Source organism: Anser anser (genome assembly GCF_964211835.1).
Source record: "Anser anser genome assembly, chromosome: 18".
Taxonomy (NCBI): Eukaryota; Metazoa; Chordata; class Aves; order Anseriformes; family Anatidae; genus Anser; species Anser anser.
The window spans coordinates 604,531-621,055 of record NC_139739.1 but is presented as its reverse complement, the minus strand read 5'-3'; the positions used below and the strand labels follow the sequence as shown (position 1 = coordinate 621,055).

At 42.1% G+C, this 16,525-nt stretch overlaps 1 protein-coding gene across 26 annotated transcripts in view; it reads right to left on the bottom strand.

The window, feature by feature from the left end:
- MN1 (MN1 proto-oncogene, transcriptional regulator) overlaps positions 1-16,525 on the bottom strand; it is a 181,025-nt gene that overhangs the window by 137,150 nt on the left and 27,350 nt on the right. The window contains exons 2-3 of one of the 26 annotated variants that reach the window (XR_014573408.1): positions 9,848-10,105; positions 7,030-7,169 (exon numbers count right to left, since the gene is read on the bottom strand). The exons of 22 other annotated variants lie outside the window; for them this stretch is intronic. Coding sequence is in view for 1 of the 4 variants with exons in the window: in XM_083803275.1 (XP_083659401.1) it covers positions 6,985-7,169 (185 nt within the window). In the remaining 3 variants the exon portion in view is untranslated. 3 more of the 26 variants (XR_014573409.1, XR_014573410.1, XM_083803275.1) reach the window with 3 other exon arrangements.

Genomic DNA, 16,525 nt, shown 5'->3' with positions numbered 1-16,525 from the left:
AAAACACAAGCTTTACTTCTCAGAAGGGTTGCACGTAGAAACAAGTAAACAAGCTATTTATTTTTAAAGCTAGAGTTGCAATGTAGCTAACATATAATTAACAGATTTAATATGGGAGAGCAGTTAAAAATGAAACAGCTTTTTAGAGCCGAGGTTAACACATCTCTGTTACCTCTATACCTAGCCAAAATAATGAGAAGTAAGCTCACATCTTTAAAACAGATTACATCTCTTCCACAAATTGTTCAGTCCCTTCAAGAATATTAAAAGCATGAAGTGAAGCTTTCTCCCTCAACTGACTTGAAGTGGTTCTCAAAACAGTTTATTTTATTTTTCCATTTGTGCTTTCAATGTTACAAAAGAATGCAGTGGCATTATATGGAATACAGTGTGTTGCTATTTTATTTATATTTTGATGAATTACCTATTAGTTACTAGATACCTAATTCAGCATAAAGAAATGCTGGTAAGATGCAAGAACAACTCACTAGCTGTGTGGGAGACACATTGGCTCATCCTGTTACATTGCACACCAAAATTTATGATTCTGCTCTTTCAGCACTGTATGGCTTTCTGAATCTCAACTCATGTTGAATGTGATAGCAAAATGGAAAAAACAAACAAACAAACAAATAAATAAATAAAAAGAAAGAAAGAAAAACAACCAACTCTTCTCTGTGTTTCCTCTGAGCATGAAAGATATGGAAGGGTGTTTCTTTGGTTCAAAAACATGTTTGAACACTGCCTGGGCTATCGCTTTTTTTTTTTTCCTTTGGAAAATACCGTAGGACATTTCTGCTGAAGGATTCATGGGAAAGCTCACAGCAATATGAAAGGATTAAAGAGTCTAAGTTTGAATAACTGAGAGACGAAGGGATTTTTTTTAGAATCTTAGTAAGACTTCTAGACTGTTTAATTTTAATTCATAGAATTTAACTCAAAATCTTGCCAGAAGACGTTCGGCGAAAGATCCAGTGTTCCATCTTAACGGACAGAATCAGTGATCCTCCAAATGCAGGGAAGAGCCTTGCCGAATTTCAGACTTGCTATTGGTCCTGGTTAGGTTTATATTTCTTCATCAAGGACCTTTACCACAGGTGAGGTAGCTCAACAAACTTCGTGGAATTGCTGTAATAGCACATAGGAGAAGTGACTTAAGCTAAAAGGATGTTTCTGGTCAGACCAGTTAGGTCCAACCTTGCTACACTCTGTGTCTGTCGGTCTGAACCAGAAACACCCAAGCTGAGAGGCAGGATTTGGCCAGGGGGCTGTTAACAACAACTCCCTGTTGCCCACGCTGTCACTGCGCCAGAGAAGAAAAGGTGCACGTCATTGCATGCAAAAAGGAAATCTGCAAAGCCTAGGAATCTTCCTAGCCTAGTTATTAGGAGAAGATTGTATCCCCACACTTTTTTTAATAATCTGGCTCTGGGTGGAAGCCGTATCAATGAGAGAAGCCCATTGTTAGAGTGAGGATTTCGCCAGATCACCGGTGAAATTTGTCCCAATTATCATGAGGCCCAAGGTTTACATATATGTGCATAGCATCATTTCACTTCTTCATATCTTAAGGAACAAAAAGAGTTGCTGCAAAAATTAAAAAGCACAATATGAAATATACTATAGCCACCATTAACATCATATTTATTGTTATTTAGTTGCTCAGTAAAACATATACAGATATGTACAATATGCATGAATACAGAAGACTGCACTTTACATATTTAAAAAAAAAGAAAAATAACACTCAATTTCATGAGCTATTGTCACAGTCTTCCAACCAAGCATTTAAGAAATGAATTTAACAAGAATCCAAAAAAAAAAAAAAGATTACAGGATTGCCTAACACACAGCAGAGTCAAGTTTTCATATTTTACATGTGCAATAACATTTTTCAGAAGAGTTTGCTATGCAGTACGGATTACCAGTGTTTTGAATTTTTTTCCTTTCTATGAACCAAATTTAGAACAAAGAAATAACATCCTTTTGCTTAAGGCTGTTTTAAAGCTGTAATATTCTTGGGTAGTGAATAGTGATAAAGTTTTAACTGCCGGAAATCAGCGCCTGCAGTTTCATCAGTCAGAATCTATGAGCGGATGGACTCAAACCAACAATTTTAACAGAGAATTTCTATGACAAAATTAGACTATTTTCTCCATTAGCCTTAAGCAATAAAGGAGAAACAATTTTATAAAAATGGCTTATGCTCTTATATACCATTCACTGAACAGCTGTGAATCTAGTATTTGAGAAAACCTCACACTGCAGCTTAAAAAAATCAAAATTTACCAGTTGTTTTGTTGTTGGTGGTGGTTTTTGTTTGTTTTATTTTTGTCTGCTTTTCCCCACCCACCACCCACCTCCTCCCTCCCTCCCAACAGTAGAGCCAACACGCCCCGCTTAAGCATTTTGGTGACCTGTGGCCACATTACATTTTCCTTCTTTACGAAATGTGTGAACATTTTGCCTTATCATTGGTTCCTGGAAGCTTTCAGACTGATTTCCTGTTTTGGAAAGGTCAACTAGCCTTAGAATGACCGCATCTAAATACAGTATCTGAAAAAGTTCCCTAAATGACACAGATGACATGAATTTGATGTTCATTCCCTTCCACCCAAATCACACAATGAAATCCTTACATATTTGATGAAATTCACCATAACAAAATAAAAATGAGTCTAACTCCTCTCTCGCTGATGCTCCTAACAACTGAACTAGAATAGCAGAGAACTATTAACCCCATGAAAAAATGGCCTGGAAAAAATTCTCAGGAGTATTTAATAAATAAGGCCTCCTCTTCCCTCCCTTCCCCCCCCCCCCCCTTCTTTTTTTTGGCAAAGAGATATTTCAATTTAAATGCAAAAGATATTTTGCTCAATTTGCTACTACACTTTAACTTAAAGAATAAGTACAGAGTTTCTTTTAACATATACCAAAAAGATCAGCAACCTGGGTCAGGAGGAAAATAAGCCTTCAAGGCCAAGAACCAGAGGACAGGCACCTTCCAACCTCCCAGTTAAACCAGCACCTACAGCACAGGGCTGTGTGAGAACCAAAAACGCTGGGCAAGATGGAGAGAATTTTCCAAAATAAATTTGGAGCTATTATTTTAGCTGCTGTTCAAAATATAAAGCAAGGATTGTGCATGTCTTAGCAGCATATTTACCACAGATCTTTGAATTCTTAGTACAACACTGTCTGGAAGCCATGTATGATGCACAGGTGCAAGTTTAAACTACTCTGGCTTTATGCAGTCATCTTGGGGAACTTGTAAGTCATTATATGCCCCTCTTTATTGTACCAAACCGTCCTCAGCAGCCTAGCACTGTGCAGAAGCACAGAACAGCTCAGCGATGAGGGCTGTGAGCCAGAGGTCAAATGTAGGTTATAGCTCAGCTCTGTCATGGATTTGCCTTTGACACAGCTCAGGTGGACAACATTTGTGCCTCAGTTTCCCTCTCCACAAAAGAGCACAACTTACCTCTTGCACAACAGGTTTTTAACTATAGCTCTCAAACACTCTTTGGCTGAAAGTGTCATTACTCCCAAAATTAAATCATTTCAATTCTTACCATGTAGGGCTATGCTGATATTTTATATACGTTAAAAATAAAATAAGATTTAAAAAAACACAGTGCATTCAGTGCCAAATTAATGGAGAAAATGAGAGCAGTACAATTACCATAGGCAATATAAGCTTTGTGAGAAAGCTCTAGCCTTCTGTGTATGTTGTCAGTACCAAATACACCAGGTTATGAGCATGAAGTTACACTTGTACTCGTCCATCATATGTACCATGTCTGTTCTGATCTTTGGCAAGATGCAAAGAAACCATAAAAGCACACACCGGTACTTGTGTTGCTAACAGCTACTCCAAGCAGAGCTTCTGTCTTCTCCTTTTGCTCAGTTGGTAACGTCACTTGAATTCAACAAGACTGAATGCACAGAAGGTTAGCAAAAGGACCGCACGTAGCCATACTATTTAGCAAAACTATATGGACAATAAGGCCCAGCAGAAGGTCAACCATTGTTTCTAACTCCTCACCATCTAAAAATCCTGTCCACCTGCTGCATTCACCTCACAGCCCCAACAGTCCCAGCGATGCGGGAGCACTCTCAGCTGCTGCTGAGAGCTACAGCCCCGTGCACTTCCCAAGCGTGCAGCTGACCAGTTGACAATACACCCCCCAGTTTCAGTACATCCCATCCTCTCCTCATTTCATATGATTTAAAATGCTTAGAATTCCATTGTTCTTTATGGAACTGCTTTCAATTTATACTCCTATAAGCAAGTGAAAAAAACAAAGCCCTAGTGAACAACTCCAGAAGTACAAGCTGCAGAGAGCAAACCAGAAGAAAAGGATGTATAAAGACCAACTGAATCAATGTATTTCTACCTACGGAAGGATTTCTCTTTAAAAAAAGTTTGAAGTGTTTGATCCAGCATTCATTTAAAGGTCTCCTTCTGGTAGCACAGGGTGTGCATCCCTGACCTGAGGAAGCTTGAAAAACCTGTTCTCTTGAATGCAGCAGGAAAAACTAAAAACAAAGAAGTAAGCCATCAGGCCTGAGCTATGGTAGAGGAATGCCATCAGACCATGAACTCTTCCTAAATTTTCAGCTGTAAGTGCTGAAAGACAGTATCGTATGTCTAGGCATGTGTTTTGTTGGGTTTACTCCAAGACACACCTAGTTTGAACAAGCACGAGCTAAAACAAAACAATTAAAACTGCAGACCAAATCCACCAAAGCACTTACCCCAGATACAGAAATCCTACAGTTTAGCATATCCTCAAGTGCTTTGCTAGACAGGATTTAAAGTTAAACACTTATTTTGATGAACTGGGACTTAAGAAATCACAGGCAAAGAAGCATCCTCCAGAGTGGCATCTGATAATTGTTACTCTACCAGGAGATATTTTACCAGGGACAGTGATATTTTATTGCAAGTACAGGGAAAAGCTCTGAACTTTCAGTAGCGTACACACCTACAAAAGGTACAAAATATCACATCTTTTTGTTCCAAACCAAGTGGGCATTAGGTCCATAGTCAATTGCTTCAGGATGGGCAAAAATCCTCATCCTAGTGGGAGCTCCAGCTTCGATAAAAAGTAAAGTAATATTAAAAATCAAGGTCCAAAACTCTGATTTTTTTTCCAAAATCAAGTCACTGACCAGAACCATAAAAGGAAATCAATCCATGCATGGTTAATAAGAGCACATTCAAATAACAAGAAAGAACTCCTGTCTTTCTAAACAGTTCGAATTTTTTCTGATGCCACTTATGATCAAGAGTGAGAATTTCAGACTATGCTGTGCCATTAGCATTGTAGGCAGAACTCCCTCCCCATTGATGTCTATTGAAAACCTTACTTCAAAATAATTAAAGGCTCAACACAATCATCTAAAAACACAAAGCAGTCTTAGAACTCTATCCCTTGAGAAGGGACATTTTATGAATTCATGGGAGAAGTAATAATTCCAGAGAGTCCAACTTTTATTTCACAGCTAAAACCTGAATCCCCAGTGATGGTACTAAGCTTCAGGGAGCAAAGGAAGCCAGGCTGGCCTGAACAAGGGTGGGACTGCTCACACTCCCTGTAAACAGAGGATACACAAATAATAGACAGCGTTACGTAAAACCAGAGGAGTGTCAGATCATCGTGTCATTTGTATTTTTATCTGGTTTGCTTCCAGCTTTCTTCTCAAATGAGTATTATCTATCAAGACCAGGAAAGTATGGTTTTCCTTTTATTGTGTCCATCTAATAATACTGTTCTCCACATGCATGGCAAAAACAGGGCCTAGACTGAGTTTGGGGAGGGTCTGACTTGGAGTCTCCCTGTCCTGACCGGCCTGGGTCACACAGCGCCTTGCTTGTGCTGTCCCCACTGCTCACCTGCTGCCACCGCACCAGGACAGCCGCGGTGGGAGCCAGGGCCGCTCCCGCAGATAAATGCATGTGATGCACACACGCTCCTGTGGCCAGGACACGGCTCTGCACGCTAAGAGCAACACAGAAGGAGTTCAATGGATTTGGGGGGATTGATTTGTTTCCTCCAGCAGTTATAAAGTGGCAACTCTGGGAACACCACGGAGAACATGCAAGGCTGCACACCCTGCTCAGGAGCACGTGCACCCCTCACTCCTCGAAGTGAGAGACAGAGGAAGACAATGCTACTGCAGTCTGGGTGTTTGGTGGAGAATATAATGACGATTCACTACTAGGCAAACTTCCTGTTAGACTTATTTAGAGACACATCTGTATGCCTTTCCAGGCTGCGTCTGAACCAGCCCGTTCATGACAGAGCTCCATACCTGGGCTTCACAACAGCAAACAAACAAAGCCCTGCCCTCACCTCGCAGAGAGATGGAGAGCAAATGAGGGAGGGAGGTGCAGGCTGAACATTATTAATAACAAAACAATTTTCTCAGGAAAGGGTAGGATCACTGCCTGAATGTTCAAGAGAGCATTAATTGTTTGGTTTGTACGTGACTGGCAAAAGCTGGGTGTCAATATATAACATAATGATGACAATTTCACTTTAACTGGCATTTATTCCTGAACTGCTGTTCTTCAGGATTACCATTGTAATAAGCACTGAACAAAGCAAAACAAAACAAAACAAAAAAAGAAGAAAAGGAGGAGGAGACGTAGTATCTTTGTCTTATTATGACATACGTGACTTGGACATACGCTGAGATGAAAAAGGAAAAGGCCTCATCTATAAATGTATGCCAAGATTACAGAATAATGGGAAAAAGTGGTCTAGCAGGAAAATCTTAAGCAAAAGTGTGCTAACTGCAGAAGGGTTAACACTGGTAACATACTGTGGCAGAAGATTAAAAAAAAGTTGAGGTTTACTTTAAATTAACCCTTTCCAGTCCATACGCCACTAAGCAGGTACCAACCTAGAAAAATAGTCCACCTAGCAGTAGCGGCCCTTTGAAATTAAAAAGAGGAAAAAAAATAATTTCTTTTGTTCAAGTCAGGGCAGCCACAAAAGTCCCAAATCTGTTGGAGATGTCCGAGTGCAGGGACCTCCACGTCGGCACCGCAGTCCGGCCCTTCGCCTCGCCCACGTCGTCCGTGCAGTGGACCGAGAGGCACTGCAAGTGGCTGCCAGTCTGCGCCGCCGCCGAGGTCTTGCTCGGGGGAAGGTCGTGGGCTGGAAAGGGTTCACAGAGAGAGTGTTATGAGAACCGTGCAGTGCACCTGCGCCAGCAGCATGCGGGGCGCCGGCGGCCGCGAGTTTGGGCAGGGACAGCCCCGGCAGGGGGTCCCGCGCCCGCCTCGCCCAGCACCCGTGCCCCGTCCTCGCCCGCGCTGCTGCATCCCACCCATCGCTCCTCACCCGAGCTGTTCAACTCTGCATGTGCTGGCTTTAAGTCAAGCCGTCAACACGGCTGGACGTTCTGGATTTACACGCAATTAGTTATGCGTGTTCTGGACTACAGCATAACAGGGAGTCCCTACCCCCGTGCACCGTCTGTTGGCTGAGAGCAACACCAAAGCCTCTCCAAGCAGAAAACCAGCCCCGAACTTCCCTGTATCCTCCAAGTCACTCTCCTCGTCATCTCGTATGGGTACATGCTTCCCTACTTACCTGTCTTAATGCAATACCACAACAACATTTTCCTGATAATTTATTTGTTTTGAGATTTTTGTGTGATTTTTCAGCCACTGTTAGTTTCTGTTAACCACAGAAAATGAAAGGGTTAACTAAAACATCCTTAACAATGTCCCAGGCCTTTTTCCTCTGTGCTTTAAAATTAATATGAAAAGTAGCTAAAATGCTGCTTACAAAGTATATAACCGTGTACTCACAACTTGCACTCACTGTTACCCATTAATTTTCCTTGCTTTCCTTCTTAATACTTTCAGTAATCTCTGTTGCAAAAACGTTTTTGTCACCTTCAAAGTCTGCCTCCATGTGCCTTCCACTCTCCCCTAACCACTGTGGCCAGGGATATCTTTTCTTCATCACCTTCTTCCTCCCTGAAATCAATCAATTCTGTAGATTTCCTGCATTGCTCTTAGTCAAATCACAAAACAAAAACCACCAAATTCCGCCCTCACCTTGTAAATTCTCACATTTCCTTAATGACCCTTCTACGGGTTCCTTCTTAAAGGCTTTCTGAGGTGGAAAAGCAGTGGCTCACAGCTGCTGTGGCTCCTGCTGGCCAGCCAGTGGCACAGAGGAGGCTGCTTGCTGCTCCCCTCCCTCCAGGACAAGCCAGCCTGATAACAAAAGAAAATCCTCTCAAAGACAGCATCCCCCGGGAGCGCCACTGCTGCGGACAGGGAGGAGGCCCCAGCCAGTGTAGACAGCCCTCTCCAGCCCCTGCAAGGAGGACTTTTAGTGGGATCAAAAACTGCAAGTAAACAGAGTAACAGCTTGAGTCAAGGCAACAAGCAACATCTGGACAGGCAGTCTCCATTTCCTCTTTCACCATTTCATTCGTATTCACCCAGAGCACAAAGAGCTAATAGCAGCAAGAGCAAGGGCAGGCCACTGCATTTTTTTTCTGATAGAGAATCTTGCATGGGTGAGGCTGATGCTGGAACATGCCACATATGCCAAAAAATAGCTGTGAATGTTTAACCTCAGTAAGATTTTATTTCACGTTGTCGTTCCAGTGTTCAGCAGACCTAAGCAGTCTAGCTTTACTGCACGTCATGGGGCAACTCATATTTGTTTCACTTAGCTATCCACTACACCAGGTATCAAACAGGAACCCGACAGCTCTGTTACTCAATTATAGTGATATTACATTAATCCTTAAAAAATAACCTTAAACCAGTCTAGAAGTCCCTGCTTTAAACTAGAAAATGCTTTATATACTTGATTATAGGATATCAGAGATGCTCTTATTGAAAACAGTATCATAACACAATACTGAGAAATGAATTGTGGAGCTATGTTACACACCTCGGCCTAGCACAGTGTCATTTTGGTTTCAATTTCTGTAGATATACTCACTTACCGCTGTAATGAAAATCAGCAGGACATAGATGTTTTCTAAACCCCAAAATGGATTACAGTGTCTTCTAATTGGCTTTGGATTTTTCACTCAGTTTTGATAAATATACAATACCAACTAGCAGAGATGAAGCACAAGCAGTTCTCCACGTAATAACCAATGCACAATTTCAATGACTGCCTTAGCACAGCACATCCTTTCTTTGCCTAAAGGCTCGTAACTTTTACTCTTCTTTCCTGCTACTCACAGCCTCCTCACATCCCAGACTTCCTCCCTTCCATGTACAGTCTGTTGCTGCCTCTCCGAAGAATAACAAGCATTTCTACCTCCCCGGGGGAGTACTTCAACCTCGGCCCTTCACACACCACTGACACGTCTGAGCTGTAGAGCTGGTGCACTTGCAGCGTCCTGCAGGCACGGTGGAGAGCAGGGAACAAGGCAACACGGGCTAATCCACCGATACGTTATTAACGTACTAATGCATAAGTAGAGATGAGCGAATCCCAAGCTGTGATTATGATGCCACTTCGGGGAAACCAGAGAAAAGAAAAACAACAAACACACAAACAAACAAAAACCCTAAGTAAATATTGCAAAGAACTGAGAAAGGGAAATGTTTTTCTCATTTGTATTTGTTCAGGTCCATTGCAATGTACAGTACCCAGTATTTTTTTATTCTTAGGTCTCCCTGAATGTACAGGACATGCTGGTTTCACTACAGGAAAAGCCAGTGCTTTGAGATTAGTCTTTGTGACAGCAGCTTTCTTCCTCTGCTGCAGAAAAAGAGGAAAGAGTGCTACTTGTGAACTGCTGCTGCAAGAGGCCCGAGGATATCTGCGGTGTTTTAGCAAGGAGCACTTACTGTAGGATTTCAAGAGACCAGCCTTTCAGCTGGGAACACGGACACCGACAGAAGCAGCAGAGAAAGCACATTCCCAGACCAAGACCAGTGCCAGGCTGCGCATGTCCAAGCACTCTGCTGAGACAGGTCTGGAGCTCCACCGTGCTCTGCAGGTACGAGCAGCAATGTCTGCATCCGTCACTCAGACACCAATGACACACAGAGAGCACCAGGTCCTCAGCCAATAATTAAGTGAGGAAGTTCTTACACCAGAAGTATCTAAAAAATAAAAAAGATATGCTTATTTACTTGTAAATTATGCTTAAAATACTTGCTGTGGATAAAATCCATAAGCAAACTAATGATGAAGGAATCAATGCAAAATGTATCCCACAGTGACGAACAGGATTCACCATCCTTTGAGGAACATAGCAGGACCCAATCCTAAACTTGTGAAGTTAGGTATCATGTGGACAGTGACAATCAGTGCTAACTCAATACCGTTATGTAAGGGCTCAAGTTGTCTTGGCCTTTCATTAAGAGTGCAGAAAATGATGCATTGAAATCCAAAACAAAAAGGAAGAGAATGAGGGCTTATAGTTAGTCTTAAACCGGCATTAGCTTTCTCAAAGCCAGTCTAGTGGAAAACATCCAGTGTGAATTAATTTTTTCAAACATATTTCTGACTTGGCAAAGCTATGATGCTTTTCTGAAGAAACCTTTTGTATTAAAAAATGAAAGTTGCTCTGATCCACCTGATGAGAATCGTGTTCTTAAGCACAAGATATCACTCGATGCTTGTTTTGGACAAGCAGTAACAACAGTAATATTCTCCCAGCAGATCTGTTTCACCAGCCTTCCTTTCTGTTTCTCCGCCCTATTCAAACCAACAATGTCACAGCACCCGCTTTATGCGGTGCACACAGTCCTGAGGGGTATTGTTAGTAGAGACTGATGGGACTCAGCAGGTTAAAATTAGTCAGATAATGCAAGATGGTGTCATCACTTCATTGCCTCGCAGTTGCCAAGTTTCAGATAAATTACTGTCAGTCATGAAGTACACCTAATTGAAAGCAAGGAATTTTTACACAAATTACGTTTAAACATAATTTGCACAACTGCCTCTCTTAGCAACTACCACAAGAAAGTTGGAAGTGTTATTTGTACAAGCAATACCCTTGTAGTAAGAGCCTTCTCCATACTGAAGACATAGGGACAGTCTAGGTGGAGACTCCCTCCAAACTGAAGGATGTGGCATGACATAAGGCAGGACAGATGCTATAAAACTACCCAGTTTGCAGGACTGTGTGTGCCACTTGAAAACAGTTAATTTTGCTGGCAAATGTTGAAGTAGAGATCAGAGTTAAAACGTCGTACAATATGTTCATATGGAGGACATGAAACCAAAAGCACTAGTGTCCGAAGATCAAAAAGAGTCTGGAAACGGCTCAACCACCACATGAATTCTACACCTTCATCACTCACCTTCATGAATTATTTTTTTTTTCCCATTTCTTGCCTATTTTGAATCCTCTGTCTATAGTCATTCTCTTCTAGAGCATTCCCCTACATGTTCTGGTGGTGGGCAGGTCCTTCAGTCCAAGGATGACACCCATCTGCACAGCAAAGCCAACCAAGCTGCCCTCAGCTGCAGCGACGTTTCTCTGATGCTGCCATTTGCCCTTCCCTCGGGTGGTGGCTTATTGTCACACAGAGCAAGAGAGAAAAGCTACGGCCAGTCTGAAAGCGACCTAAAAGTGACCTAAAAGCCAGTCACTGCAAGTATTGAGCTTAAATCCCTAGCACTGGAAACTATTCCTTCCTCTTATCTTGATCACAACACTCCATCCTACCCATTATCCTGCGCGTAGCTACAACCCATGCTCTGTATTTCAGAAGATAAAAACTAGAAAACACACACACACACACAACTACTTATCCCAGCCAACTGTGCAAAATTGCTCACAGCAGAGAAAATTCCTGCAATAATCACTGAATGCCCTGGAAGTTAGCATGAGGTTTGATTAATATTATTAGCTCAGCTTGTGCACAGGCATTTCCAAGAGCCAGCCACAACATCTGGAAGATTTGGGTGAGTATGTCAAAAAAAATATTTACAAACATTCATTTGAACACTGAACTCTGGTCATTTTCACACACCTTACACCATTGTGTTCTTCCAATATTCTAGCAAATGTATTTGTTACACTACAAACTGTAGGTTCTAGGTAAACATCTCAGAGTATTCTCAGAATAGTTTTGTAGCATTCATCAGTTACAGCAACACAAAATCAAATGTAAGAATTCTATTAACCAGCTAGGACAACAAAAACAAAACACGTTTCTCTTCTTTACAGCAGCATATATATGCACAGATGCTTTCACACTCTCAAATGACTTAAAAAGCTTTGATTTTTAATATTAAAGTTTGCTTTTGGGCAAAAGCTATACATTAAGCTTTTGAACAGGCTTTACCCGTACAAACACATTTCAATCTCTAAGTCCCCCCAAAAAACAAAACCAGAAAAACACAGCACAAGTAAAAAGACTCTCACCCAGCCTTACTCCCATGTCCCTCTATCCTTTTGCTATGACCTTACACGTTTAGGAAGCTGCTCTTTCGTTCTGCTCTATTTTGCAAAGGCATGCATGAATTCAGAAAATAAAAGGTTGCTGTTTGTTTACACAGTATTAATGAAGGCATGGTTACTACCACACAACAGAGCCCGAGTGCAGACAAGGAGCCTTGCTGCTGTCACATGCATTGCTAGTCTACAGTGAAGATACAGGGAGAAGACAAGGACTTCTTCTCGACCAGAAAATTCAGTGCGAACACCGCAGACAAGTTTTTCACATTTGCCCAGGAATAACACATTTCTCTTCAGTGAGATTAGATCCTGACACTTTCCTCATTCCTGAAGACATTACATATATACACTTCCATTCCTTCCAGCTTTCTTCTCACTGTCTTTTTCCTTAGCCCACATTACGTTGCTCATAAAGCCTCTTCCATCATGTAGCATCTTCATGCGCATTTTTAAAAAGTAAATACATTCTCTTAACTGTGACAACCCCAAAAAACACTACACAAACTCAGATGTGTCCTGACTTTTAGGTAAAATAATCCCATTAAAAACGAGTTCACCTGCAGCGCTAGAATGCATTACGTGCATCCTCTCATAAGAGATAAGATCAGTTGAGGAAGGTACAGCGTGCAGCCAACACGACTGCAGATGCTACACAGAGGCAACAGGAGTTTATGCTACTCTTTAGGTGCAGCTCATGCAATTTCTCTAATTTTTGCCAAAGCCAGTAACAACAAAAGAAACGAGACAGTGACAAGCAGGGATTGAGCGTGCGCAATTACAGTCTGGTAAAGGTCTGGTTTGGAAGGGGTTCCACTCTACATTTCAGCGTTACTGAGAGATTAGAGTGACAAACAGGAGGTGAAGATCCCTGGAACGGCCACTTGCCTTAGGGCTTGTCCCTTACACTTCCTCACAGGCTCTGACAAAGCCTGAGCCGCGGCTCGGCGCTGCCCGAGTCCCATCCGCCCTGCACAGCGTGGGCCTGGCCGCCGCAGCCCGCCCTCAATGACCAGCCAGGCGTAAAGCTCCCGGATTGCTACTGATCTTGTTAAGGCTAAATCAGATGATTTGGCCAAAAACACTATATTCCCTGATCAGAGATCAGTTCCCCCTCTACCACCCGATAACCACTCTTAAAGGATGCAGTAATGGGCTTCTGTTCACTCTGAGCCCGTTAAGCAGAGGCCAAGCTACCATAAGAGGGAATAGATTTGAGTAATGATCTCTTATGAGGCAGCAAACCTACATATAGTGTTTAAAATTATTCCCCTAGGACAAGATGTTTTTCACCAAATCTCCCACATGACAGTTTGACATATTGGTTCAGGCACATAGCTCTGCATTTGTACACACTACAGAATCATCTTTTCCAGTTTTCAAGAAAAATAAGGTCTGAAAACATTTCATGTTTCTCTGCACAGTGGACCAAGTCTCCACAGATTAATTTATTTATAAAATTTTATTTTTAAACACAGCTACTTCATTTTTGTTTATAAACAAATGAACCGTCTCCTCCCCTACCAGTGTAATAATGACAAAACCTTGCACAAAGGTATTTTCTCAAGCCCAGAGCACATGTAAGCACACATTCTGCATTTGTTTATTAACACAAACACGTCTCCACAAAAATTGCACTGCTCAGTTCCCTTCACTTCTGGTACCCTGCACCCCTGCTTTGGATTGGATCTATCTCTTCTAACTTTAAATATCTTGGGGCAGAGACTGTCTTTGGCTTTGGGCTCTGCTACTGAAACCTTCTTTGTATGCTGATTTTTTTCCTCCATTTATTTTGCATGATTTGTGCAATTCTTAAAGCCCATAAAATGCTTAAAGATGCCACCCTCCCCAGTATCACCAGAATTAGAGGAAAAGTCAAAAGCATGCATGGTTATTGAGATGCACAGCTGAGGCCTATGACACATAATGACAAGCACACTCCAAACAGGGAGTAGGAGATTCCTCTTTGCTCATCATGAATGCTATGCATAGATACCCCAACTCCAGCATACTGGTCATATCTCATTCATTAACATTTCAAGAAGTCATTCAGCTTGGTCAGCCCATAGATTTATGGCAGAGATCTAGCCAGCTGTGCTACACTATAAAAGCCTTTTCCTCACAAAGGAAGGAAGGCTCTTTAGTCAGAAACATACACAACACTGAGCATTGCGCTGCACCACTAACATACCCTGCTAACCAGAACCAAGAGCTTTGCTCATTAAACCTTGTGATTTTGCTCTATATAGACATCTCTCACCTAGGAGGAATGGAAAGGCAAGGAGTTTCTGCCACTGCTCACTCGGCTGAGAACACAGCCCACCTAGCCTTAATGTTGAGGCAGTGCCCACCCCTCCATCAGACCATCAGGTCTGGCAACGTCCTCTGATCCTCAAAGCCTCTTCTTGCACAGGCAGCATGATTAATTGGAGGTGCCTGCGACTCTAAAGGGAGCATGTATCAGACCATGCTGCAAAGATGTTTATTTTGCTTTAAGTGGTCTCAGAGCTGGCATGGAGCTGTATCAGTGCTCATTGCTTGCCCAGAATTTAGATAACAAGAGTCAGAGTGCTTGCTGCGAATAAATATTGTTCTTTTTTCTACCTTAGCCTCCCTTCACACTCGTATTTTCAACAGGAGCAATGGAAGGACGAGCATACCACAACAGGGAGGCACCCCAAATCCATGGCTGCATTAAGGGGTTTGTTGTCACTTCTCTCACTGATGGCCATAGGGTTACAGTCAGACTGCAGTTTGCTCCCCTAAAGCTCTAGCACCAAGCTAGGGATGGATATCACTTAAAGACAAACACAGATTCTTCAGACACTGGCATGTGGCTAACAAACTGGTAAAAACACCAGTAAGTAGAAAAAAATACTAACCCGATCAGTAGAAAAGGTGGCAGTCATCTTACACATTGCATAACCTTGAAGATACAGCACAAATTATAGAATCATTAAGGTTGGAAAAGGCCTCTAAAATCAGTTAGTCCAACCTTTAACCTAGTACTGACAAGTCCACCACTAAGCCATGCTACTAAGTTCTACATCTACACATTTCTTGAAGACCTCTAGGGAGGGTGACTCAACCACTTCACTGGCCAGCCTGTTCCAATGCCACACAACCCTTTCAGTAAAGAAATGTCTCCTAATATCCAACCTACACCTCACCTGGCGCAAATTGAGGCCATTTCCCCTCATCTTATCATTTGGTGCTTGGGAGAGCAAATGATGTAAGGATGAGGAAAAAGACATTGCAGTTAAAAAAACAAACCAAACCAAAACAAAAAAAACCAGCAACAGCAACAATAAAAACTGTGCTCTCTGCCAAGCTGGGAGAAGAGGAGGAAGGGACAAACACAGAATTCCCCATTTAGGAAAATGGTTTTACAGGAAAGTATGAACTGTCTACACCTACTTCCCTGCAAGCTATTACTGAATTAGTTTTTTCCAACTATATGGCTCTCTGAAAAGAAACGTAAGACTTGTGTGAGAGTGGGGAAGCTAGAAGTCCTGAAGAAAAATCATTGTATACCTTGGGATAGTACCAGCTCCTGATCCCTATTAGACGGCCACGAATGAGAATAAGGCAGAATGGTGCAATGGACTGTTTTTAACTCATATCCTTCCTCTCTTTTGGCTACCACCAGTTCCTCTTTTCAGTTTAACACTATAATGCTCATGCTAGCTTTACTACAAATACGCAAACCACACTGGAAAGCTCGGACAGCCTCCATTTTGAAGAGGCTGATGCAGGGGATTTTAGCTCTCACATAATAAAAGACCTTTCTTGCAAACCATATCCCATCACGAGCTATGGTGCTGCAGTATTGCGTTCTGCTAGCTTAGTCCTGCCTTCCCCAGAGCAGACAAATCACAGCTGACATGTAACAGCAAGTGAAAGCTGAGCTGTGACAGCCAAACTTTCACCTGTGGCCTAAACTAATCCAACCATACAGCTTCTGAACAACTGGTTGATCTCCCCCAGTGCTACCACTGATCCACGCTCTCCTCAGCTCTGCGTGGTATGAGAAGCTACGTCCCTGCCTAAGTGAGGAAAGCTAGATAAAAAAAGCAAATCAAACCAACTGCCATCAACAGTCAAATTGGTTTTG